At 55.8% G+C, this 26130-nt stretch overlaps 7 protein-coding genes across 7 annotated transcripts; 5 read left to right on the top strand and 2 right to left on the bottom strand.

The window, feature by feature from the left end:
* Positions 1–286: 286 nt before the first annotated feature.
* On the bottom strand, positions 287–2384 carry BROUX77_000424 (uncharacterized protein; the record flags this gene model as incomplete). Its single annotated transcript, XM_073748978.1, has 5 exons — positions 287–912; positions 970–1390; positions 1468–1812; positions 1872–2102; positions 2193–2384. 5 exons carry the CDS (start codon positions 2382–2384, stop codon positions 287–289), a joined length of 1815 nt encoding a protein of 604 aa, XP_073608661.1.
* Positions 2385–4701: 2317 nt separating this feature from the next.
* Positions 4702–9050, top strand: BROUX77_000423 (uncharacterized protein; the record flags this gene model as incomplete). Its single annotated transcript, XM_073748967.1, has 2 exons — positions 4702–4913; positions 5063–9050. The coding sequence occupies 2 exons, from the start codon at positions 4702–4704 to the stop codon at positions 9048–9050; spliced, it is 4200 nt and encodes a 1399-aa protein (XP_073608660.1).
* Positions 9051–9414: 364 nt separating this feature from the next.
* Positions 9415–10941, bottom strand: BROUX77_000422 (uncharacterized protein; the record flags this gene model as incomplete). Its single annotated transcript, XM_073748956.1, has 1 exon — positions 9415–10941. One exon carries the CDS (start codon positions 10939–10941, stop codon positions 9415–9417), a length of 1527 nt encoding a protein of 508 aa, XP_073608659.1.
* Positions 10942–13348: 2407 nt separating this feature from the next.
* On the top strand, positions 13349–15112 carry BROUX77_000421 (uncharacterized protein; the record flags this gene model as incomplete). The annotated part of the gene is made up of 1 exon (XM_073748945.1): positions 13349–15112. One exon carries the CDS (start codon positions 13349–13351, stop codon positions 15110–15112), a length of 1764 nt encoding a protein of 587 aa, XP_073608658.1.
* Positions 15113–15523: 411 nt separating this feature from the next.
* Positions 15524–19006, top strand: BROUX77_000420 (uncharacterized protein; the record flags this gene model as incomplete). The annotated part of the gene is made up of 1 exon (XM_073748934.1): positions 15524–19006. The coding sequence occupies one exon, from the start codon at positions 15524–15526 to the stop codon at positions 19004–19006; it is 3483 nt and encodes a 1160-aa protein (XP_073608657.1).
* Positions 19007–19450: 444 nt separating this feature from the next.
* On the top strand, positions 19451–20605 carry BROUX77_000419 (uncharacterized protein; the record flags this gene model as incomplete). The annotated part of the gene is made up of 1 exon (XM_073748922.1): positions 19451–20605. The coding sequence occupies one exon, from the start codon at positions 19451–19453 to the stop codon at positions 20603–20605; it is 1155 nt and encodes a 384-aa protein (XP_073608656.1).
* Positions 20606–20991: 386 nt separating this feature from the next.
* On the top strand, positions 20992–22742 carry BROUX77_000418 (uncharacterized protein; the record flags this gene model as incomplete). Its single annotated transcript, XM_073748911.1, has 2 exons — positions 20992–21443; positions 21953–22742. 2 exons carry the CDS (start codon positions 20992–20994, stop codon positions 22740–22742), a joined length of 1242 nt encoding a protein of 413 aa, XP_073608655.1.
* Positions 22743–26130: the final 3388 nt, after the last annotated feature.

Genomic DNA, 26130 nt, shown 5'->3' with positions numbered 1-26130 from the left:
GTGCGGTGAGGGAACTAGAGAATCTGTCGATGATGTAGCTAGAAGCCTTCATCACTGTGGAATCGGCGATAGGCGGCGAAGGGACCTTTGTCTGAAGCCTCTAGGCATTGGAACCGTCGCTGGAGTCGCTCTTTGCACTTGCGAATTCCAGTCATTTAGTCACAAATAGGACTTCTTGTGAATCAAGATAATCTTCGTGTCCCATGCTCATGTGGTATGTGCCATCCTGGTATTATGTAACCCAATGATATTAGAACTATGTACAATGAAGATATTATCTCAGTCGTCATGCCACACGCGACTCCTGGAGCAGCCGATCCCAATCACTACACCGCGCCCTAAACTCCTGCGTAAGCTCTTCATGCCTCGTGTTGTCCAGCTCAATTACAAGCCGCGAAGCCTGCTGTCCGGGAACCCACGTGTCCCACTCTGGAGCCGACTCGTGCCTTAGAGTGTTTGGGTTGTGTGTGCGCACAAACGAAATGAGATATGCCATCATCATGGGAGCAATTGGAGCGTTGTACGTCGAGTAGCTCCGAGGTACCGATGTAGAAGCCGACTTGATGCCGAAAAACGCCGGCAGATCGGCCGAGTGCGGCACGCCATGGCCCTGGCTTACTTCGTCCTCGTCCGTGACATTATAGCGGTATATCCACAAGCTGGGCCCGTCCATTGTTGCGAGGCTCGAGGCAATGGCATCAGCGGTTGTCAGGGACGGGCAGTTGAATATCACGTCGCCATAGGCAAGGCTAGCAGTTGGGAACCATGCGCCGCGACCCTCGATTCCAGGTGCTTGTGGATAGTCTTTGGTAAAGGTGCTTGTCCATGACGAGTTGTATCGGGGAAGGTTGTTGGACATGAAGTTGACCACTTCATCTTGGGTTTTGGCATCGGCAGCAAAGAGGGATCCCTCTGTTGTTTGTGTTAGTTGTATCTCTAGACAGCCAATAGAGTGTGTTTGCTACTTACCATCATTCACCGTTCCCATCAATGTCGGAACTTTGATATAACGCCCACCGTCATAGGCTGACATGAGGTCCTCAGAAACAAAGTCGCCATCGATTGTAGGCGCCCAGTAAAAAACAGGCGTGCTGTCCTTTTCTGGGAAGTTATAAATCCCGTTGGCCTTTTCCTGCAAAATGGCAATGTCCGTCTTTCTAAGACACGCAAGCACATCTGCTTCTGATGCACAGCCGGCCATCTCTGCAGTCTTGTTAAACTGCCACTCAGACTCGGCTACTGTCAGCTCCGTCGGGTAGTACGGCGACTCGAGCACGGCCGAGCCAAACAGCTTATCGTCACGGCCGCCGTAGGCTGTCAGGTGGTGGGCCACTGAGCCGCCGCCTGCCGAGTGGCCGTGCAGCATGACCTGGTTGGGATCTCCACCAAACTATTAGGGCACACATGTGTTAGTATGCCGAGTTCACGCTTACTATGCTAGAGAAACCAGATGCACAGTAGACGTACCGCTTCAATGTGTTTTTGCACCCATTCCAAAAGGAAGCGCTGGTCCAGGAGTCCGGCGTTCAAGTTTCCATCAGCCTGCACCTTTTCACTGGCCAGGAAGCCCAAAAGGGACACGCGATAGTTGAAGGTTACTACAACCACGTTGTAGCCTGAAGTTGCGATAATTTCGGAACCAAGGGCATATGGGACGCTGTTAGAGTTGTACCCGCCGCCCTGGACAAAGACCCACACAGGGAGTTTTGTCCTTGCTGTGACCTTTTGAGGAGCCCAAACATTGACAAATAGGCAGTCTTCACTTTGGTCGGCGGACATGCCAGAAGCAGTGCCATAGCACTTTTTGCCAAACTGCGGGTCGTGTTAGAGAGAGGGAGACTTGCTTGAATAGAGATGGATTGCAAACGTACCTCGGTGACTTTCTGGGTTCCAGATGTTGTCCCTGGGTCTGTGGGAGCACGCCACCGCAGATCATCGACGGGAGGTTTGGCATACCGCATGCCGGTAAACTGTGCAATGCCGTTGGATTCCCATTTCCCTTGGTACGTAGAGTATCCAAGTTGCACCATTGGGCCCCCGGAATCTTCGCCAAATAGCACCGTCTCCCCCGACAATGTTCCATTTGGAACTCCCACCCCAGACTTGTTTTGACTGTTAGCATGACGGTTGATGAAGAAGTGGTACAGAGCCGTTGCGAGGCGTATGTTATTTCTTTTTTTTTCTATTCTTACCTGAGCTTGGTTGTTGTTTGATGATGATCCAGCTCTAGAAGCGAACACGGCAATGAGTACAATGGCAGTCACCACGACGCCAGCAATACCCCAAGCCACGCGCCGGTTGGGAATGATGCGGGAGATCCACGTCTTCTTCGAGCCCTCTATGGCATGATCTGACCGAGCAACACTTTGGTATTCGGGATCCATTGTTCCGAAGAAAAAAAAAAGCAAGGGAGAATTTGTTCTTCCGAGTCTTCACATTGACATGGTCCTCTGGGCCGGGAGAACAGTATAACCACGGATTATACTTGTCGAAACAAGACTCTTCTTCGGGATTCCCAATGGTGATAGGAGGTAGAGGACAGGAGAACAAACCTGACAGCGAGCAGGTGCAGATCACTGGAGTTTAAACACGAAACGCCATGCTATTGTCCATCAATGGAGGCCTTGTGTATGGGTGATATTAGATCACGTGAATGCAGGCATATAGTCCCACTTTTGATGGTACAGGTAGATTGGATTGTTGTTCTATTTTTGAACTTGATATGTGCCACTTTCACTACTTCCTCTGGGCAAGGATAGAAGCCGTAGTAACGGCGATACGGTCCTGGCCGCACAGCCAGTACAAAATTATACACTGCTTCTTTTAGCGACTCGGCAGTGAATCTCGAGCCGGTCAAATAAAGATGTAGAAGGAAGTCTCGATCGCAGTGGTCTTGAGAAACAATAGTGGCACAAAGAATCGGAGCTTCCATGTGCTTTTGTGCAAGTTGGTTGTACAACCTGAGTTGATTGCAGGAGCCAGCCAGATCCACTTTGCGATGAGTCACCAAGGAATACCCAGAGTAAGGGTTACGCGAGGATGTCGCGCTTCGCGTTTAACCCTGCATCCGCCCCTACCAAATCCGAGTTTCTCTACCAATGGAAATCTGGATGTTTTGTCGAAACAAAACAGTATATTTAGATGAATGAATATGATAGGGCGCGGCTTGATATTGCACAGCTGTGTCGCAAGTGGACGTAAGGAGAGAAGTTTCTGGGTTCTTGGGGGTGATTATCAGCAAATCATTCCACAAAGAACAGAAGAGGTTGTGATGTAGAGTGTCACAGAGTGAAGCACTGGCATCACGTGGGTGGTTGCAAAGACAAAGACAAATGCGGAAGCTTTGGCTGGAATGCGGTGTGGTGGGAGGATGAGTTTTTGGCAGTTGGGGGTCTCCCTTGGCCGGGTTTGTGTCTGCGGGCTGGGTGCAAGTCGTAACTATGTCTGTATACTTGAGTCTAGTGGATGTCCACGATGGTGGTCTTGGGTTAAAAACAAAGAAGCAGGTGAGACGTAGGGATGGAACAGAAGGACGCATCAGGAGCACAGCGGCATTGTGGCTGTACCTGACCAGTCCAGCAAGCCCAATGAGTGGTGCATCCAGGCGTGATCGGGCTCGGTGGGTGTTTACAGACAGACAAGCACAGCGCTCGCTCAACCAACAAATGCATGCACATCACATTACAAAGGATTTCAGTATCTTTTCGCCCTGCAGATATGAGGGCCTGGGTTGTGTGTTGTTGTTTGGGGGCAAACAGCATGATGTGATTTGACGAATTTGGTGAGATGGGGGGGCGAAGGGGGCGCTGAGGGTCGAGCCGAGTGGGTGGGTGGCCAGATGAGAGCAGCGGCGGAGAGCGAGGAAAGATAGAGTAGAGCCTGGAACCGTAGCACAAATGCAGTGGTAGAAATGACGAGCCTGGAAGCAATCATGCTTAGTGTGTGGATGGATGTCTGATGTGGTACGTACACGCATGCGATTGTGTGTCGTCGTCCGCCACACAATCCACAATGTGACACCTCGCTCTCTGTCTCGCTGGCCCGGCCGTTTTCCGCCTGGGTGTCTTCTGCAAATGCTAAACCTCATTCTTTGTTCTTCCGCTGCGCGCGTTCTCGGGTGTCTCCCTCTGGCCTGTCGTATTTTCTGTATGCGGCCGCCCCCTCTTCTCCCCCTCTCCAGCGGCCGTTGACATATTAAACGAGCGAGTGTGCTGTTGCCCTGACCTGAGCACTCGTTATCTTCTCCTTTCTTTGCTGTGATCTTTTTGTTTTTGTGTTTGCACGTAAAAAAGGCTCGCCTCTCCCTGTTCTTCTGGCAGTGCTCCGCGTTGTTTTTTTGTTCTCTTGGCCCAAGCCTCTTTTTTGTCTTCGTATTTTTTCCCTGGCTCCCAAGTCCCTGGATCTGCCGCTATTTTTGAGCCCTCCATTTATACTTTGGCTCGTCGCTTGGCTGCTAGTAGATTTCTGGACTCTTGTTCTTGGTTCTCGTTAAAGCGAGCTATGACATTTCGGCCTGTGAGCTTCGTTTCTAGAGTGCACCAGTCTCGGCCGCACTGTTCTTTGTTCTTGAGACTCTCGCCCTACCATTAAACCACAACCAGACCAGAGCCTCGGGCGTCTTTCCTGTCGATATCTTGCGCCGTACCGCCCTGGAAATCTGGTTCCTTGCTGCAGAACTGCTCATACTCCTCGTCTTTCGCGATGGACGCGGCGCCGGTGACGTATGTGGCCGAGCTTGCCGAGCTCGAGTCAAACTCCCCTCCAGCCTCAGCGCCCAGGTCAGCCCCATCTTCAGCCACATCTTCCGCCTCAGTATCCCGCCCGCCTTCGCTCGTTCTGGCCGATCAGCCCAAAACACCAATATCAAAATCCGTGCAGGCTGTAGACCGACTGCCCGATGAGATCATCCACCAGTGAGTTGCCCAGTCTAATTTATGCCGCCATGCCCGTGGCCTTGCTCTAGAAGCCCTGGCTTGTTTTCTCGCTTCGCCCTGAGCCCTCATGTCTCCATATGCCCACTGAACTAGAGGCCCCAGCCCACTGACCCATGGCCCTTATGCAGGATCCTCACTGTGGCTGATCCCAACACTTTTGCGTCACTGTCGCTGCTTGATCGCCGATGGCATCGCATCTCACAACAAGCAAGTCTCTATGCGCTCAAACTCTCGCAATGTCTGTCATTCGTGGCGTCGCACGAGTCTTTCTCGGCCGGGCCTTCTGCCAGCCATGATCTGCCCCGTCTACGCCGCCTCTTTGCGCTGCAGGCCAAGCAAAACCTCTTTGATGCTTATCTGCGCCCGTCAATCACCGAGATAAAGCTCATCTCGAATACCATCAGCTCGGCCTCGGCCCCGGCCGGAGAAGGCCTCCAGTTCTGCCCATCGCCACAGGGCCACCATTTACTCGCGTACAATTCGTCGCGAATCTACGTCATCGATGTCCGGCAAGAGGACGCCAAAGTCGCACGAGAGCTGGCTACGCTCAGACGGCCCTCCTCGGCATGCATCAAGGATGATGGAACACTCCTGGCCGTGCTCTCGACAGAATCCCAGGTCGATCTCTACGATCTCACCCAGTCGCCGCCAAAGCGCAAGCAGTCGCTGATCATCGACAACCCTCCCCGGACCATCGCTCTGTCGCCCTGTGGAACAGTCCTGGCCGCTGCTTACGAAGGTGGCATCGAAGTTGTCAATGTGCGTCCGGATGCCCTGGCCACTGACCGCCGCGCCGTCAAGTGTGATACTGTTGATTCTGTGGCCTTTTCCTTTGATGGCACCCAGATACTCGGAACCACTCACAACGCCAACTCTATACCGCCCAGCACTGTCGTCATCACGGCCCCATACTACGACCCAAGCACTTCTGTCGAGGGGAGTAGCAGCTTGCTGTGGACAACTTCGATCTTGTTTCCGAACACCAGCCGAGACTGTAGTCATTCTGTTCTGATACAGAATACTAGCCGTGATGAAGCTGCTTATGCTTTTACCTACGATCGTAATTTCGAAACCTTTCGAGCCGTGCGCGTTGATGACTTGAGAAGCAGCACCACATACTTTACTGGACCTCTACCACATCACCAACCCAGTACTAATCCAAAGATCATGCCTTGCACTATCCCAGCTGCTACCTACCATGGCGACTTGGTGTCTTCAGGGTTTTCCGGGAGAGACATTTGGGTGTATGGAGTGCCTGAAGACCTAGACGCCATCCCACGCTTCCTTTCCAAGACACGAACCGAGGAAAGACTAGGTGGGAGTCTGGGTAGAAAAAACAGCAGTGTCTCTAATCGCTCATCTCCTGGACCTGCTTCACAAGTGCCACAATGGCAGAAGCTTTTTGACAAGCACCCCAACCCAAACACCTTTGTCAGAGGTTTCAAGATTGCTGAGCTCCAGGGCGTATCAAATGTAAAGTTTGTTCGGGGATATGGCGGCGTCAACCGTATACAGGAGCGACTCGTCATTGCCGCTCGTGGCGCGACGGTTAGTGTTGATAAAGATGATGTTAACTTCGTCGATGGCGGCCGTATCATGTTGGTAGACTTTGATTATAGCCCAAGCACTGGTGGTACAAGGAATCTTGAAATTGAACTTGGCGCCGTGGAGGCTGAAGTCCTCGAGGAGGAGGTGCGCGACCTGGACACCGAGGTTGATATCATGCGGAAGCGCACTGTCGCTCGGAGCCACGGCGGCGCAAGAAGCTCACTGCTCCGCGTTTCAGCAAGCACTGGAAATCCAGGGCCTACTCCAGCCTCTCCCACTACTCTTTCGCATGTGCCCGAAGACTCTTGCTCCAAAGATTCTCCCTATGAAGATGATGACCCGTTGACTCCTCGGCTTATTAACTCATCATCCTTCTCTACAACCGCCCCTCCTACTGGTGATGTCGACGAACAACCGGCGGAAGAAGAGCACTGGGAAGCATTCGATGCGCCATATTCTCACCAAAGCCCACGATCTACAAACACCCTTCGACGCGCAGCTACCGCAGCAGCTGCAAGCCGCAGACTACGAGTCACGGTTTCCTCAGAAACCACACAACGACGGGCTCTAAGGCGCCGGGAGCATCCCCATGAGAGTGATGCCGACAACTGGGTGCCTCCGCCTCCGCCGTATCATGCAGAGGATCCTGGAACTGTGCCTAACTTTATGCTCCAGCCCCCTGTTACGCCTATTTCCAACACTGGTCGGCCAGAAACTTTGAGTAGTGTTCCAAAGAGACTTTCGACAATTCAGGGTGGTGACACACCCAGCACAGCGGCCAGGTGTCCCTCTCGCGCCTCAATGTCAACCATGTCACCGATGGCTTCGCCAATGTCGCGGACTCTGACGGCGACGAATATAAATCAGATGATCGATGCTGATGAAGTAAATGAAACTGAAGAACAGCTGCACTCTGGAATTGTGACCTTGGCCCAGGAAGTGGCTTCCATATCTGCAACTGGAGATACTGTACAGGGGGAAACGGAAGAACAAACTGATGAACTATATGATGTATCGCCGCCTCAAAGTCCTGCGGTTATTGCGCCAACCCTCCCCCCAAATAACCGACGCAGCCAGTCCTATGACTGTGGACTTGGACTTTCACAAAATGCGAGATCTTTAGAGGCTCACACGTCGCTCGATGAGCGCCCTGTTCTACAAAGCTTGCTTGACACTAGAGTGACTGGCCCTAGGCGTTCACTCGAAATCAGGCCAGCTGGCCATAGACTTTCACGAGATAGCAGATCAGTCGGTCCGAGATTATCCCTGGATAGACGCTCTGTATCCATCGGAGACTCCCAAGGAAACCGTTGCCGGTCTGTTGGCCCGAGGCGTTCATTTGACCCTAGGTCCAACTTCCCCCCAATTGTCACTACACACAGACCCGCCGTTCCCCAGATGCGGACCAGGCCAGTTTCTCTCACTACTCAAATGCGCTCCGCCAGCTTGCCCGAGTCTCACTCCTCCAGCATCAGTCAGTCCTCGCCATTGCCGCTGGGCTCAAGCACCTTTTCACCAGGTGGAGGTGACGACTATGACCCCCCTGCAGTCTGGATGTCGCCGCGCTCTACTTCCAGCAGTTTTGCAGTATTCACCGAAACACCACAGCCGTGCCCACCACCAGAGCCGACACAGGGAGCTTCTAGATGTCTCCCTGACGACGAGATCTCTCCCACAAACACTCGGGCACAGTCGCCGGCTGCTTTGACTGCGGGCGTGTCCTCCAATTCGAATTCTGCCACGCCAAAGTTTTTAATCCCGCGCGTTCCGGTTGCGTCGCGCAGTCTAGTAGAGGCGCCGAGAAGCTGGTCGACTATTCTGCCACCGCCACCTCCCCACACGCATTCATACTCGTCTTCACATTCGCGCAGTTTCAGCGGCAATTTGCCCGTCAGCTCAAGCTCGACATCTATGCAGTTTACTGTTATGAGCGATATGCCGCTTTTGTCGTCCTTGACGCCTGCACGAACTTTTGTTGTTTCTGATACACCTCTTCTTATTAGCACACCGTCCGGTATCACTGGTGGTGCTAATTCGGTCCATCCCGGTGATGCCACCGGTCGGCCAGAGGTTCCCATTGTTGCACCTGTCGCGCGCCGGCCCCGGCCTGCCGGCCGTAGAGGCGTTGCCCGCCGACTGGAAGACTCTGTCGAATCGCGCATCTCCGAGTCATCGTCACGCGACATGCCGCCACTGCCTCTCTTTCCACCGCTGTCGAATGAACCAGCGCACTTGCACGAGGCTTCGGCTCGCCACCTGCCGTCATGGCTGACGTCATCGACCGGCCTGCGCCACAAATCGACAACGGCCATGGCTGTCCGGCGAACGCGCAGCAATGCGAGCCGCGCGTCACGCAGCGCAGCCAGGAACATGCACAAGGCGAAGCAGAAAAACCAAAAGAAGTCGTGGAGCGCAAGCACGACGGGCGCGCGGCGCAAGAAAAGGGGCCGCGAGGCAGATGATGCGAGTGTGAGTGCGTGGACGGATGTGCCGCGGGCTATGACGCCGGCCTGGATGACCACGAGTGCCACGGACCGCGATGGCCGCAACAAGTGTGTGGTGATGTGAGAGGTTGCGAGTCGAGGTTTCGGGTGAAGATTGAATGTCGCCAGGCAGTCTCGCATAGGTTCATGGATCACAGGACACTGAGCCGATCTACAACTAAAAATAAGTATTCAAGTTGATAACTAAGTTTGTAAATAAGATTAAAAAGGCTACTGAATATTGATTAACCAACCGAAACAAGGCTTCTGAGATTGCAAAGAAAAACACGAGATGTTGAGAGTGAACATGGCTAGACAAAGGAAACAAAACAGACGAAGGGTATTTTAACGATGAAGCAAACAAATGAAAGTAGATTAAGCACAGGAATATAACTAGACTGTGGGAAAGCAACGGAGCGACGTTGAATGTATCAGCGTAACGCAGCGCCTTATCTGTTGTGTGACATATATGGCTGGCCACTCTGTACATCAGACAATCCGGCCTCATGCATCATGAACGTCATGGTTGTATCGCGCTGGCTGCCCACACCATGACCTTCGGCCACAGCGGAGCTCTCAGCATACGCGCCGAGGCCAGGATGCAGCTGAGTCATGCTCGGTCTCAGCGCGGCCTTTTGGTCGACCAGGCGAATAGTCGGTGTGCTGCAGTCCAGCTGGTAGTTTAGGTGGCCCAGCGGCGCGTTCTTAGAGTACGGCGGGATCACGTGCAACGGCGACGGTATGAGCGAGTCCTGGCTGACGGCGGAGCTGCGCTGTACCGTAATGGTGGGCGGCGGAGGGTGTGGCGGCATTGCGTGGGCCAGGCCGGCGGTTTGGCTGATGTTGTTGTGGCCGTGGCCGTGGCCGTGGCCGGGCGCGTTGGACTGGCTGTACGTCTCGTAGCGCGGCGAGTTGGTGGGCGAGATGCCATCGCTGCCGCTGCCGCTGGTGGAACTGCCGCCCGATGGCTTGCGGATAAAGTCAGTGCGCAGAAGGCTTGTGCTAAGACGCATGACAGGCCCGCTGATTTGTCTGGCGGACAGCGGGGGGCCGCTGGACTTGGAGCCGCTGCGAGAGTGCGAGTAGGACGGGCTGTTGGGGCGGCGGCCAATGAGCGGCGGCTCGCCAGACGCGAGGGCCCCGGTGATGGCGGTGCGGCGGGCGTGGCGGCGGCGGAGCCAGAGAAAGAGGAAGAGGAAGAGCACGATGCCGCTGATGGCGCCGATGACGCCGCCGACAATCTTGTCGGTGGATGAGGAGGGGGAGGAGGAAGGCGGCGGGGAGGGGGATGGCGAGGAGGCACTGAAGGGGTCTGTTGGGAAGGGAAGGCCGGCGTAGAGAGAGGTGGGAGATTCAACGAGAGTGGTCGTGGGGATGATGGTGGAGGATGGTTGTTGGGAGGATGTCGCCGTTGTTGATGTCAAGTTGGCGGAGGTGGTTGTTGTGATGTCAGAAGTCGAGGTGGTCGACGTAGTTGGCGCGGCAGACGAGGTGGACGACCTCACCGCCGATGAAGAACTCAATACTACACCGTCCGGGAGCACGGACTGATCATCCTTCATAACACACACGGCCGTGTTGCCGTTTGTCTCGCACTGGTAGCCAAAGGGGCAGCAGGCCTGGCCACACGTCGGCAGCTTGTAGTCCAGCAACGTAGTCTTGACAATAGCAGACATGTTAAAGCTGGGGCTCTGCAGGCCGATGTCGCACAGAATGGGCAAGATGCGCTTGCACGTTGAGCCACCAGGACAGCACATAGCGGTCGTGTTGGCGGCCAAGGCAAGACATGCGTAGCTGGTCGGGCAGCAGAAGTTGGTCGGCAGCGCGGATGAGCATGAGGTCAGAGACGCGGCGACGCACGTATCGGAGCGGGAAAAAATGGAGGTGCCGGCGGCAGCGGAAGAGGGCGCGTGCGGGAACGAGGAGGAGAGTCCCGTGAGGACCAGCAGGCGGAGGGCCCAGAGTGGGCGTATCATGGCGACGAGGTCTGGAGAGTTAATGCCAAAGGGGACGAGAGAGCAGAGGTAAAAGAAGATGGTAGGTGAGAGGTGTAGATATTAGAGAGAGAGCACAGGAGGTAGAGAAGATAGTATCCCACAAAGTTCAGATCAACAAGGCAGAGAAGTACGGAGCTCTACTTTTTTCTTCTGGTGTTGAGGCAAACGTCTAGAGAGTATGAGTAAGTAATCGACAAGCCAATCTATGAAGAGCAAGAAAGAAAAGGATATTAGGCATTAGAAGAGAACAGCAAGGCAGCCTCTTTAGTCGGGCTGCCTTTTGCTCTTCTTCTTGTTCATATCTGTCGACTTCCATCTCGGCGTCCACGGCCCCCCAGTCCAGCGTTTCACCGCGGCCTACTGGCCCGCAAGCGCCGGGGTCTTGACACAAAGCACAGCGAGCCACAAAGAAAAGACTGCGTTCAGGCTTGCTTGCTCGCGCGGGACTGGTAGGACAGCAGATGCCCAGAATAGCTCCCGGCGACCCTGGAGGCCATCGTGGCACAAGTAGCACTGCATCTTTACCAGGACTGGCAGCCAGCTCCAGGGTCAAGGATCTCTCTACCTCAGGCGGCGTTTCGTCTCGTGCTTGCTGGTGACCAGTCGCCTTTGGACAGCATGCAAACAGCGCCATCCATAGCAGACTTCAGATCAAGGCTGACCAAACAACCCCAAGCAGGCGCCCACGCCCAATCAACCATCCCGGCCAGTCTACAGCACCGCCCATCTGCCGGGCCAGGGGCAGGCATTGTCTGTTTTCTTCACAGGATTTGGTAGACACATGTAGAACGCCGACGAAGTGCCTGGTGGTCTGGGCTTCCTCTCTGTTTCTGGGTCTTTGGCGCCTATACTCCCGTCTTCACTAGCATAAAGGAAAAAGTAGTAAACACAACATCTTGTCCCCCCCTTGCCGGCGTTTCACGGCAGCCCAAATATATACAGATCTTCTGGCGCTTCACCGGCAGCCACAACACGCAATTGGTCAGTCGAAATAACGAGGAGCCACATGAGCCAGGGTTAAAGTGCACCAAATTCTTAGGGTTCGCCGGCTCACCTGCTTTGGACGGGATTGGTTGGATGGGCGGCTACAGATGCTCAAACATGAAAAATTATTTCCGCAGGGAGACAGGGAAAAGGCTGAGAAATTTTCTGCAAGGGAGGCATTTTCCAAGGAGGGGCAATGCTGGTTATTGGAATAGGGTATGGCCAAAGGGGAGGCATTAGCTATATTCCCGTCGCCTAGCACAGCTGAACTGCCGCTAGCTGGTAGTTGAACGAGCTGCCATGTGGCTCCAGTCCAGCCAGAGTCGAAATTTACCTCGAGTGGAAGCCCCTTTGTTGAGATTGTCGTATAGACATTAGCTTGCAGGAGAGATCTGGAAAATTGTCCACAATCATTTCTAGTATTTACACAGCTTCTGTGTGTCTGTAATGGTATACCCCCAAGTTAACTGGGGGATGTGTAGACGTTAAATATAATCAAGTCAAGACAAGCTAACTGGCGGGAACCTTGCTCGGAATATATCTCTCCTACTAGGACCATCCTGGTAGTCCGTCAGATCGGAATGAACGCCCTCTGTGTTCTTGTGTAACATGGTTTTGACTATTGTCTTATATCTTTGCGGTCATCCCACCATAGCATCATAGACGGTGAGAAGTGCTACAGATACATGGCAGATCGGTCGTGGCCTAGCCAGAAGAGATAATCGGCTGGCACAAGGCCTCTCCGGGCTCTAAAAGTTATCCATCTCAAGTTTTTGTCTGCGGTCATGAAGTGCCCCCTGTCTACGTATCAACTTGACTTGACTTGACTATATTTAACGTTTACCGGAATCAATAAGATCAAACGACGCCGGACTGGTTACCGGACGGAAATTTAAAGTCCTCCGCTCAACACGCCGCATAGTTTCTGTGTGTTCGGGATGGCGCACCATCCCCAAGCCCCGAAGAACCAGTGGTCCACACTCCGCTATGAGCAGCAATACGTATCAACTTGGTTGCTCCCAAGGAAAGCTTGTCACAAAGGATTGATATGTGCTTCTAACTGCGCTCATCTCCATCAACAAGCGTAATTGGTGTAGTGGTAACATTAATCGTTGCCATCAAGCAATGATTTCGATTAGCCCTGGGTTCGATTCCCAGATTACGCAGCTCAACTATGAGATCATCCGCTCTCTTGAGCCCGTAATGAGGGCTCATCAATATTTTCTTTTCTTTTTTGCTTAGTTGCGTTGAATAGGAACTCCACAGGCCCGGCGCGGGTTACTGGGGGCCTCAAGGCTCCTCGACCGCACCGTCCGCAGAGGCCTCCGCGCCGCCCTGCCGCTATATTGCACCACACCCTGTGCAATATACAACCTCGCATCGGGCTTCCCTCCCATGCGCTATGCCACAATGGCACCAACATTTTCCTCCATTTTCAGAGGGCACCTTCGACATTTCGACCAAGCTAACAGCTACCATTATTGCAAACTACTTTACTTTATTTTCGCCCCCGGCAGGTCCTGTCATCCCTAAGATGATCGCGTCCGTCCACGCGCCCGCGCCCGCCGCGCCCGCGTCCGCGCCTCCGTCATTGACGTATGCGCAGGCCACCTCGCCCGCCAGCGACCCCTCCCCCGTGCCCACCACTGTCCCCTCCTCCGCGTCGTTCTCGCCGAACCTCGCCGGCCAGGCCCCTCAGGGGCTCCCCTCTTCCGTCGCGCGCGTCGCGACAGGCGCAAAACGCGTCAGGAGCGAAGACGCGCCCCTCCCCCAAGAGGCTCACTACGCTCCCATCTCGCTCCCCGTCGGCCCCGTAAAGGCTCTAGCCGACGCCCTCCGCAACCAGAAAGACGCGGAAGCAGCAACCCGTGATAGGATGCTGAACACTTTCTCGGCCATGGCCGACAACTGCCTGGCCGCAATGGCCCCGCAGGCCAGCGCGCACGAGTCGACGCGCAAACTTCTAGACTTCCTGCAACAGGGTCTTCTAGACACCCTCCAGCACGCCATGACAGGCGCGCCCCAGCCTCCCCCCAACCGTGCCCCTCGCGACACGACCCCCTCCCCGGCGCCGCAACGCGAGCGCCCCGCCCGCCCATCGACCCCGTCAGAGGCACCATCAGCCCGCGACCCCCCTGCTGCCGCTCCCGCAGCGCCCACCGAGTCCTTGGATAAGGAATCCTGGAGCACCGTCGCCCGCAAGGGCAAAAAAGCGTCCAAGGCTGCCCAGCCCGCGGCTCCCTCGGCCGGAGCCCCCAAGCCCAGACAGGGCAAAGCCAGCGTGGTCCCTGAAAAGGCCACCCCCGCCGACAACCGCCTCTTCGTGGTTGTGCCCACCGATTCCCCCCTCCGGAAGCTCTCGCCGGCTTACATCGTAACGAAGGCCAACGCGGGCATCCCCCGCGGCGAGGGCGCAGGCACCGCCACCGCCACCAAGACGGGCTTTGCCCTGACAGCCGTCCGTGACGTCGGCAAATTCCTCAGCCACGCTGAGCGCATCCGCGCCAACCTGACTGCGGAGAAGGTCCACAAGAGGGACGCTTGGTCCAAGTACATCGTACACGGACTGCCAACCTCGATCACGGTCGAGGACCCCAAGACCCCTGGCGCCGTGATGCTCCACCGGGTCACCCTAGACGATGTCCGTCAGGATATCGAACAGGCCTTTGGAGTCGTCTCCGCCAGCGCCACGCTGTCGAAGTACGTTGGCAAGGCGGGCGTGCCCACCTTCCGCGCCCACATCGCCTTCCACGAAGGCCTTGTGGCCCCGTCTGCGGTTCCCCGTCGCGTAGCGACACTCGGAGAGCTGCACATGGTCTCCCCTGACAACACCCTGGAGCGTTTCCCGTTCTGCACACGCTGCCGGGCCCGCCACTTTGACCGCAAATGCCCGGCCGACACCGTGACGTCGTCCTCGACCCCGGCAGCCGCCGCCCAGGGAGACAAGGTACCGTCCCCTAAGCCCGCCCAAGCGCCACTCGTGGCCGACAACACCACCACCCAGCCCCAGCCGTCGACACAGGACAAGAGCCCTTCAAGCCCCCAGGCTCCCCCATCCTCCGTCTCCTCGTCGCCCAGCCAGCCCTCCTCCCTGCCCACCTCCAGCGAATCCTCTGAAACACAGGACTCAATGCAGGTAGACGACAACGTCGAGGAAGTTCTGTAAATGTTAGGAAACCCTAACTCTACAGTACTGAACATAATTTCGGCGAATGTACAGAGGTCCTGGACCTGTGCACAGGCGTTGCTACAGAAGGCGCATGAAGACCAGGTGAACGTGGTCTGCCTCCAAGAGGCCCCGTCAGGCGCAGATCCGGGGAACAGAACGTTTCCCAGACACCCCTCCTATCAGGCAATTGTCCCGGAGGGTAACTGGCGCTCGAAACCCCGAGTTGCCACATACGTATCGACAAATAGGCGCGGTCTTCGCTTCCAGAAGGCGTACATGAGGGAGGAGCACCCAGACATGGTCATGGTTGAGGTGGTACACGGAGGACACTCATACACCATCGTCAACCTCTACAACGCGGGGGCAGGTTCTTCCCGCACGGGCGAAGCGCTTCACCTTCTCACAAGGATGCAGCCGGGACCACGCTCGGTGATTACTGGGGATTTCAACCTACACCACAGTGCTTGGAACCCCCTTAGCGCCTCGGACGATCTGGATGCAGAGCTCCTGCTGTCATGGATGGAAGAGAGGGCACTGCTGCTCGGTAACGCTGATGGAGAACCCACCCACGAGTCAGGCAGCGTCATTGACCTGGCGATCTTCTCGGCGCCTTTGTTCGCGCTAGGCGCGACCGCCGAGCTCAGAGACGAGTACACCTGCGGGAGCGACCATTTCCCAATGACAATTACTCTGCCACTTGCCGACCAGCCGACGGCTGCAGCCCCTCCTGGGCGACTCGTCATGGACAAGATGGACAGGAAGAAGTTCACTGCAGCCTGCAAAGCGGGGGTGCCCTTGATGGACGCCCTAGTCGCAGGTATACGCAGGAGACCTTTGTCCCGGGCGGAAAAAACTCAACACGTGGATGACTTCGCACGGACTCTTCAGGAAGTCATTCTCGGAGCCCTCGACGCGTCGACACCCAGGTCGCTCGGCAAGGCCAAAAGTTTCCCCTGGTGGGACAAAGATTGCAGGGAGGCAAGCGCAGAACAGCAGTCAGCCAAGCACCGTGTCAACAACGCCGACTCAGAGACTGCGGAACGGGAGGCGAGAAAGGATCGCAGAGAAGCCAAGAAGCGGCTGGGCATGGTCCTCAAGAAAGCTGCGGGAAACTTCTACGACAACAGGGTCGCCAAGGCCACGCAAGCGCGAGACATTTTCCAGATTGTCAAGTGGAGAACTAAACCGCCCGCTCGACCATCGCCAGCGCTAGCGCCGGTAGAGGGTGCAGAAGCCACGGTGCAGGACACCACAGAGAAGATTGCACTTCTCCGCAGCGTGCATATGCCATCCTCTCGCCCGGGTGACTTGCCCCCTCCAGACTTGTCGCAAGCCCCAGTCGGGACCGAGCCGATCACGAAGCACGAGGTCAAAGCTGCTTTGTGGAAGCCTCAGAACACCGCGCCCGGTCTAGACAGCCTCTCCAACAACGCCCTGAAGCTAGCCTGGCCCGCTCTGGGGAAGCAGATCACTTATCTTTTCAAGGTCAGTTTTTCCTGGGGGCTCCACCCTTCCCCCTTCAAGCAAGCGAAGGTGATTGCCCTCGCCAAGCCAAACAAGAAGGACCGGTCGTCGCCGCGCTCCTACCGGCTCATCTCGCTGCTGCCAACTCTGGCCAAGTGCTTGGAAAGGATTGTTGCCCGCCGACTCTCGCTCTGGGCCCTAGAGAAGGGACACATTGGGGACAACTACGCTGGGGCGGTGCCTGGGCGTAGCGCCGAAGACATGTGTCTGAGTCTGGTTGAGTCTCTAGAGTACTACATGGACCGCCAGATGGAATCCTCAGTCTTGACGTTCGATGTCAAGGGAGCTTTTGATGCAGTGCAGCCGCACCGCATGGTACAACGTCTGGTCGATCTGGATTGCCCGGCCGAGACATGCCGATGGGTATCCTCGTTCCTCTCGGACCGCAAGGCCTCGTTGGTGCTCGATGGCGTTGACGATCTCCTTCAGCCCACAGGAGGGAGCCTACCCCAAGGCTCGCCAATTTCTCCCATCTTGTTCATGCTCTTCATGGCACCACTCTTCAGGATGGCCCTCCCGTGCTCCCTCCGCGGCTATGCGGACGACGGCTGCCTGGTCAGCTCAGGCTCGTCTCTGGCAGCCAACTGCTCGGTGCTGTCCCACACCCTCAACATTGTCAACAACTGGTGTGTGAGGAACGGCATGATGCTCGACCTTGCCAAGTCGGAACTCCTTCACGTGACGCGCAAGCGCCACGGCCAAAACCCGGGTCTTCTACTCCCCGATAGCGGCTCACTAGATGCCATAGACCCCAAGGATACCCTACGATGGCTCGGCGTGCGTTGGTCACGCAACCTGTCCTTCGTGCCGCACATCCGCGACGTCGCCCAGAGGACGGCACCCACCATACGCGGCATTCAGATTCTGTCTGGTTGCTGGAAGGGGGCCCCGGTGAAAGGCGCCCTCACGGCAGTCCGCTCTTGTGTGGTGAACAAGCTCGCCTACGCCGCCGCCGTCTGGTGGAACCACGGAGCCGGGACAACTAGCCAACCCCGTGGGCTGAAGCAGGCCGTGGCACTCCTGGATCGCACAGTCCGCCGAGGTCTGCGTGCGGCACTCCCGCTATATTGCACAACCCCATGCGCTATATACAACCTAGCGTCCGGTTTCCCGCCAATGAGTTTTGTCCTAGACAGCCGCCTTGGTTCGGCCGGACTTAGGGCCACTCTCGCGCAGCCAAACCACCCGCTCGGAACGACAGCCACAAACTGGGGTAGAATAGGGAGGCTCAAGATGCTGCTCCCGCACAGCCTGGCCACAAACTACCCGGCCCCCTTCACGGGCGCGCCTGCATCATCTCGCCCCCATTTACAGGGTGACAAGAAGGCTGCAGCTGCGGCGCACCTAGCCTTGGTACGCTCCTCTTCCCCCTCGGACCTCTGGATATACACAGACGGATCCAAGCTGGGAGAGGGCCGGGTCGGCGCTGGGTGGGCGATCATTCGGGACGAGACAGTCCTGGACACGGGCAACTGCCCGATTCCTTTCCACGCCGAGGTTCATGACGCCGAGGTGATGGCCATTGCCAGAGCCCTGGAAAAAGTAGACTCGTGGGTGAAACCACAGTGCCGCAAGGTCTGGGTCTGCTCCGACAACCTCGCCGCGGTGTACCGCCTCACGACATGGGGCGCGAAGCCCGGAACCTCCGAAGAGCTTCTCCGGAGGGCCCAAACGATTTGCGCCGACTGGATTGGCCAAAGCCCTGACCACCCAGGTCCTAGACCGTGGCCAGATGGTGCCCCCGCTGTGGAAGTGATTTGGGTCCCGGGACACTCCGACGTCTGGGGCAACGAGCTCGCGGACCGACAAGCCAAGATAGGCGCCGAGAGGGCCTACACGCCCGTAGGAATGTCCCTTTCCTGGGCCCGCAGCCATTTCCGCGCCCGCGTCACCACCGAGTTTCGCACCTGGTGGTCGAATGAAGGTTGTGCCAACAGACCTCACCTGAGCCGACCTCTCGAGGCTCCTAAGAAGGCCTGGAAAAACCTTCTTGACGACACTGAGCGCAAGCTCGCCCGCGCTGTCCTGACAGCACTTTCTGGTCACGGAGACTACGCAGACTACCACCGCCGTTTCAATCACTTGAACGCAGTGCTAACCTGCCCCCTCTGCGACGCTGAGACCACCCCGGAGCACATCTGGACCTGCCCCCGCAACCCTCAACGGATGGCTAAGGGCTTCTTCCAGAAGCTCATAGCCACCAAGAGTGGAGCCATCTGGCTGGCATCTAAAGCGGCCAAGAGTCCTCCGGTGCTTCTAGCACACCGCCGTGCGGTAACGGGAACGGACCCGCAGGAAGGGGACTCCCCAGTTCGCCCTCCGCCCGACCCTCCACCGCCTGGTCCGACCCTGCCCGGGGCAGCTTAGCATCTGGGGCCCAATCTTTTTTCGCGCAACCGCGCTGCCAACCCTCTGGCGTGAATACGCCGCCAACCCCCCTTTTTTTTTTTCTTATTTTGCACAAATATTTTTATCACTACATCGGCGGTGAGGCCAGGACTCTGGGTCTTGTTTGGACCACGCGGACGAAGGACAGCCTCTGCGCTGGGCAGGTGGGAGACCTCCTGTCATTATACTTTGGATTGTGGGGTTTCTGTATGCATGGTTTTAGGTTTTGGTTTTTGCTTCTGTTATGTATTTTTCCTGGTACTAGAAATAGTCCCCTGTCGTATGCCGAGAATCCCTCGCGAGTAGACAGGTTAAATAAAGACTTTCATTTCCATGCGCTATGCGCTGGACAACCTCCTTGGGTCGGCTGCTCTCAGAGTCGCGCTGGCCCCGCCAAACCACCCCCTCGGCTCCATAAGGCCAATGTGGGGCATACTGGGTGAGCTCAGGAGTATGCTTCCATACGAGCTGTCCACGAGCTTCCCGCCGCCGTGCAAGGGCAAGCTACCTTCGACCCGGGCCCCGATCCGGGGTGACAAAGAGGCTGCCGCTGCAGCACACCTCGCTCTGGTCCGCTCCTCCCCCCCCTCAGACCTGTGGCTATACACAGACGGCTCGAAGCTGAGTCCGAACAGGGTTGGCGCCGGCTGGGTAATTATCCAGGGGGGACAAGTCCTGCTCTCGGGAAACCGCCCGGTCCCTTTCCGCGCCGAGGTGCACGACGCCGAAGTGCTGGCCATTGCCGAGGCCATAACCGCCGTCGACCTGCGGGACAAACCGCGGTGCCGCAAAGTCTGGATCTGTTCAGACAACATGGCAGCGGTGAGTAGACTCACGTCTCGGGACGTCAAGCCCGGAACCTCAGAGGAACACCTTCGGAGAGCCCAAACAATTTTCGCGGACTGGCTACGTCCCGACGCCAACCATCCGAGGCCAAGACCGTGGCCAGATGGAGCCATTGAGGTGGAAGCGATCTGGGTTCCAGGCCACTCCGATGTCGTGGGCAACGAGCTCGCCGACAGACAAGCCAGGTGGGGTGCAGACATAATCACCACAAGGACTGGCATGTCACTCTCCTGGGCACGCAGTGAATTCCGCGCCCGGGTCACTACCGCATTTCGCGCCTGGTGGGAGGCAGAGGGTCGCAACTCCAGACCTCACCTGCGCCGCCCGGTGCAGGCCACGAAGAAGGCTTGGACAAGTCTCCTTGACGAGACCGATCGCAACCTCGCCCGCGCGGTGCTGACAGCTTTGTCAGGACACGGCGACTTTGCGGCCTATCACCGCCGTTTCGAGCACGAGGACGCCGTGCTCTCCTGTCCCCTCTGCGGAGCCGACACGAGCCCGGAGCACATCTGGGTTTGCCACCACAACCCACAGCGGGTGTCCAGCAGCTTCTTTCAGAAGTTGATCGGTACCAAGCGCGGAGCCTGCTGGCTGGCCGCCAAAGCAGCCAAAGCCCCCACGGCCCTGCTGGCTCACCGCCGCATGAGGCCGGACACGCAGGCGCAAGACGCGGCCCCTCCCGCGCCCCCTCTGCCACCTAGAGACGGCGTACCCTTGGGGTCTCCCCCTTAGCGCGTTTGCGCTGCCATCACCTCCTTTTTCCTACTTGTTTCTCTCTTTGTTTGTACTTCCCTTTGTTGTTTCCTTTGTTTTTGTTTTTATGTTTGGTCTGCATCAGCGGCGAGGCCAGGATTCTGGGCCAGGTTTGGGGCCACACAAGCAAAGGACAGCCTCTGGGCTGGGCGGGTGGACACACTTTAGTCATTACACTTTGTGCGGGGGGTTTCTGTATGCATGGTTTGGATTTTAGGTTTCTGTTTCTGTATGTAATTTCTGGTACTACTTGTAGTCCCCTGTCGTATGCCGAGAATACCTCGCGAGTAGACAGGTAAATAAAGAATCAATCAATCAACCACAGGCCCGGCTGTACCGCCTACGTACACTGGGTCCCTGGTCACATGGGGGTACAGGGAAACGAAGCGGCTGACGAACGCGCAAAAGGAGGCGCTGCCAGGGACCACACAGAGACAGAGTTTATGTCGCTTGCCCGGGCCCAGCGGTGGCGCAAAACATGGCTCCAGGAAGGCTCTGACAAGTGGTGGAACACCCAGAAGAAGCCCTCCCACCTGACACACCAGTTAGATGCGCCCAAACTCTGGAAGCACGAGTATAAAAGCTTCGGACGACAGACGGTTGGTCGTGTGCTGAGTGCGAGATCCGCTCATGGGGACTTCGCCCAGTACCACCGCCGCTTTGCTCACGAAGACGCCGAACTACTCTGCCCAGACTGCAACGAGGAGAAGTCTGCCTTTCACGCATGGACCTGCGCCCATGTCGCTAGACCTTTCCAAGAAAGATTCATTCAGAAGCTGATCGTCTCCGAGAAGGGCTTCCGCGCTCTCGCAAAGAAGTTGATGCCCAGCGCCACGCAGGCTGAATAAATCCACACCACCTTCTCACATATTTCCTTTGTCTGCGACGCCATCTTTCGAAGATATGGTTTTCGTTTTTTGTTTTGCTTCTGTTCTGTCTTTTCTTTTGCTACCATGTGCTTTACTGCGTTCGTTTCTGTATACTTTCCGTTTTTTTTTTTTTTTCTTTTGTTACTTGTTTCCTTGTACCACACATGCAGAATTCCACCCACTAGATATCCTACGCTCGCGCGGGGGTTGAAAAGCCCCGATTTCTAGGGTTTTCTCATGACTAGCAGATCTGCTAGGATCTGTGTCCGCCTCACGGCGGGCCGTGTAATGCTTTTCATGTAGCTTAGTCACGTAAAATAAAGTCAAGTCAAGTCAAGTCAAGTTGAATAGGAACTGAGGTAGCCTGAGACGTCTGACAGACCCAAGATTCAGCCAAGTGAAGTCAATTCTTTTGCGGTAGAATGTCGAGAATACCTCGCCAGTAGACAGGTAAAAGCTGGGTCTGCTCCGACAACCTCGCCGCGGTGTACCGCCTCACGACATGGGGCGCGAAGCCCGGAACCTCCGAAGAGCTTCTCCGGAGGGCCCAAACGATTTGCGCCGACTGGATTGGCCAAAGCCCTGACCACCCAGGTCCTAGACCGTGGCCAGATGGTGCCCCCGCTGTGGAAGTGATTTGGGTCCCGGGACACTCCGACGTCTGGGGCAACGAGCTCGCGGACCGACAAGCCAAGATAGGCGCCGAGAGGGCCTACACGCCCGTAGGAATGTCCCTTTCCTGGGCCCGCAGCCATTTCCGCGCCCGCGTCACCACCGAGTTTCGCACCTGGTGGTCGAATGAAGGTTGTGCCAACAGACCTCACCTGAGCCGACCTCTCGAGGCTCCTAAGAAGGCCTGGAAAAACCTTCTTGACGACACTGAGCGCAAGCTCGCCCGCGCTGTCCTGACAGCACTTTCTGGTCACGGAGACTACGCAGACTACCACCGCCGTTTCAATCACTTGAACGCAGTGCTAACCTGCCCCCTCTGCGACGCTGAGACCACCCCGGAGCACATCTGGACCTGCCCCCGCAACCCTCAACGGATGGCTAAGGGCTTCTTCCAGAAGCTCATAGCCACCAAGAGTGGAGCCATCTGGCTGGCATCTAAAGCGGCCAAGAGTCCTCCGGTGCTTCTAGCACACCGCCGTGCGGTAACGGGAACGGACCCGCAGGAAGGGGACTCCCCAGTTCGCCCTCCGCCCGACCCTCCACCGCCTGGTCCGACCCTGCCCGGGGCAGCTTAGCATCTGGGGCCCAATCTTTTTTCGCGCAACCGCGCTGCCAACCCTCTGGCGTGAATACGCCGCCAACCCCCCTTTTTTTTTTTCTTATTTTGCACAAATATTTTTATCACTACATCGGCGGTGAGGCCAGGACTCTGGGTCTTGTTTGGACCACGCGGACGAAGGACAGCCTCTGCGCTGGGCAGGTGGGAGACCTCCTGTCATTATACTTTGGATTGTGGGGTTTCTGTATGCATGGTTTTAGGTTTTGGTTTTTGCTTCTGTTATGTATTTTTCCTGGTACTAGAAATAGTCCCCTGTCGTATGTCGAGAATCCCTCGCGAGTAGACAGGTTAATAAAGACTTTCAATTCAAAACTAGACAGGTAAATTAAAGATAATCAAATCAAATCTTTTGCGGTAGAAGAAATTCAGGTTCGGGCGCGCAGGTGATGGCTAAGAAAGAGATATATTGGCTATGTATTTTCTGGTACTTTAGACGGGACCTGGGGGCCCCTTCTCCCGTACTTTTCTTTTTGGTTTAGTCACGCTAAATAAAGCCAAGTCAAGACCTGGAGGCTTCCTTGTGGCATCCTGCTAGGAGTCATAACCTGATAACTGCGGTTTCGATCTTCTAAATCGTCTTGTCGCGGTGTGGGTGAACGCTAGCTTCTTGTCCAGCTCTAGGCCGAGTCAGCGGAGAGTGCTGCCTTGCGGCGTAGCCTCTATAGTGTTCCCATCCGGTAGCTTCACGGGGGGATTCCCTGCCCTTTTTTTCTTCGTCAGGTGCAGGATCCCCGTATTTCCCCAGACCAATTGTAGGCCGTTCCAAAAGGAGAGCCAAACCCTGTGGATTGGTTCTTGGATCTGGTGAAGCCCACAGGACACATCCGTCGTCTGCATAGCCCCTGGCTCCCGGAAAGGAGCTATATAGCGGGGCCATGAAGAGCATGTAGAAAATCGGAGAGACCAGTGAACCTTGGGTAGGAAGATGCCCAGCTGTGGGATCCTAGACCCTTCTCCCGTCTTTTTTGAGTGGTCTCAGTGCTTCATCGTCTTCTCGTCTTGTCGGCGCATGCACGTCCAAGAGGAGCTCGCACTTGTCCCTGATGTCTGACAGCATCTCCCCTTTGGGCTTCTTGAGTGGAGGGGTGCGTTGCTTGGCCTGTCTATGGGCCCAGTTGGCTGCTTCGAAAATCTTCCTCGTGTCGTTGATCTCTCTGGTCTCCTTCTCGTACTAGCTTTTCTTCGCTCTGCCCATGCCCGATGGTGGAGGTTGAAGTCTCCGACTATCAGACTAGGGTTGGATATGTGAGTCTCTAAAAGTCGTAGGACCGCTTTGTTCGTTCTAACAGACCCTCTGCCTGCGTTGTATATGTTTATTATCTGGATTGTCGTATTTCCAGATCGAATCATCACTTTCATAACGTCAGGGTGCTCCTCTCCAAGTGATCTGCACTCAAATCGTAGTCCCTTCCTCACGTACAATAAGGACCTTGGTCTTGGGTCCCATGTCGTCATCGGTGCCACCAGGTCGTATTGATGGTGCGTCTGTGTTTTGTTGGCTTTTTTATCTTTGCCCACCCAGGGTTCCTGGATGGCAATGATATCTGCTCCCAAAGTATATGCCTGTTGTAATGCGGTTGCGTGTGATGGCGCTACCTTCTGCACGTTAACCTGCGCTATTCTGACACTCTGCTTCCTTGTTGGCTCTGTAGGGCCCTCCATCATAGTTATTCTTCCCGGGTCTCCATCGTGTCGGCCGGGGAAGTGGCGACATCATCCTTGTTCTTGGCTTGGGGGGCCCCAGACTTCTCTGCGTCTTTCGCGGGGGCGGTCGTCGTCGCGTCGTCGTTATTGGCGGAGGGTTCTGTGACGTCCATTTCATGGTCACCGTTGTCTCGTATTCCGTGGGGGGAGACGACCCTTCTTCTCTTTCTCGAGGCTTCATCGCCGGTGTTCCCCCCGGTTGGCTCCTCCGCGGTGGTTTTTTAGGAGTGGCCGCGGGCCCGGGGACGTCTGGACGGGTACGAGACCGGACGTGTTTTTCCCATGAGCACCACGTGGTTGGGGCTTCCCTTCAACTTTTTGGGGTCTCACTCATTGAGGCATCTAGTTGTGGCAATCGGGCTGAGTTCCCGAAATTGGGATCTTTCCGGGAGCTCCACGAATACTTTATTTTCGGCGCTCGTGCGCTTCTTATTTGAAAGTCTTTATTAGCCTGTCTACTCGCGAGGAGCTCGTGCACTTCTGGGCTTGGGCTCTGGCTGAGGCGCCGGTTCTTTAACCCCCCTCTTGACGACCTGTGACCATGCCGGGATGCTCATCTTTGGGCCGCTAGTCGGTCCCGTCGCTGGGCCACGTCTCTCGTCGGTGAACGTCGTCGTTGTCCCGTTTTTAGCAGGCGTGTCTTGTCTCGGCTTTCCCGGGGTCTCCTTTGTGGCCGACTTTGTGCTGTTGTCGCGAGTTTTGTTGGATATCAAATGTGTAGGGACTAGTCCCGCGATCGCGGCGTCCGCTCCTCCGTCTGTCTCGCACCACCGCTTCAGAGTATCCGCCAGCGCCTTCTCCCACTTCTTTCTCTTGTCAGCCTCATTTTTGATCTAGGCATCTTTGAAGGTTCAAATGGCACCGTCGCCCATTTTGGCCGCGATTTCAGGATTTGGGCCAAAGCGGTGGCTTCTCGGATTTGCTTGACTTGACTTGACTATATTTAACGTCTACCAAAATCACTAAGATCAAACGACGCCGGATTGGTTACCGGACGAAAATTTAAAGTCCTCCGCTCGACACGCCGCATAGTTTCTGTGTGTTCGGGATGGCGCACCATCCCCAAGCCCCGAAGAACCAGTGGTCCACACTCCGCAATCAGCAGCAAGAAACACAAGTACAAAAGAAAAAAAGAAAAGAAAAAAAAAACATTTTCCACAGATAAACCCTAACCCCCACAAAGAGTTAACCATCCCCACCGACATTCGTTCGACTGAGAAACGTGGCCAGACACAAGGTCGACCATCACAACCAGCGTGGCATGGAAAAACCCGAGTCGTTGAGCGGGTGAAAAACCATACCAGGTGCTTCTCGGATTTGCTAGCTAAAAAAGCAGTTGAAATCAAATTTTTCGAGGCGAAAAGATGTTGGTATTGAGGCAAATGGCAAGTGTTTGACAGTAAGGGTTAACCGCAAAGCCTTCATGATTACAAACAGATCTACGCCATTTGCCGAAAATCGTCAAGCGACGGCCCATTAGTTTAGTGGTTATGACGTTGGATTTTGATTACATCAATCAGAGTCTTCCAAAGACGCCAGTTCGACTCTGGCATGGGCCTCGGTTCCATCTTTTGCTGTTCAGGGCTCAAGTTACTGCTTGGATGACGGTGTCAACACTGCGTTAGTAAATCTTTTTGATG

This window comes from Berkeleyomyces rouxiae (assembly GCF_048999995.1).
Source record: "Berkeleyomyces rouxiae strain 22BRR77 chromosome Unknown BrBRR77_ptg000001l, whole genome shotgun sequence".
In the NCBI taxonomy this organism is placed as follows: Eukaryota; Fungi; Ascomycota; class Sordariomycetes; order Microascales; family Ceratocystidaceae; genus Berkeleyomyces; species Berkeleyomyces rouxiae.
The sequence above is the reverse complement of the archived record's forward strand: the minus strand, read 5'-3'. Positions and strand labels throughout refer to the sequence as shown.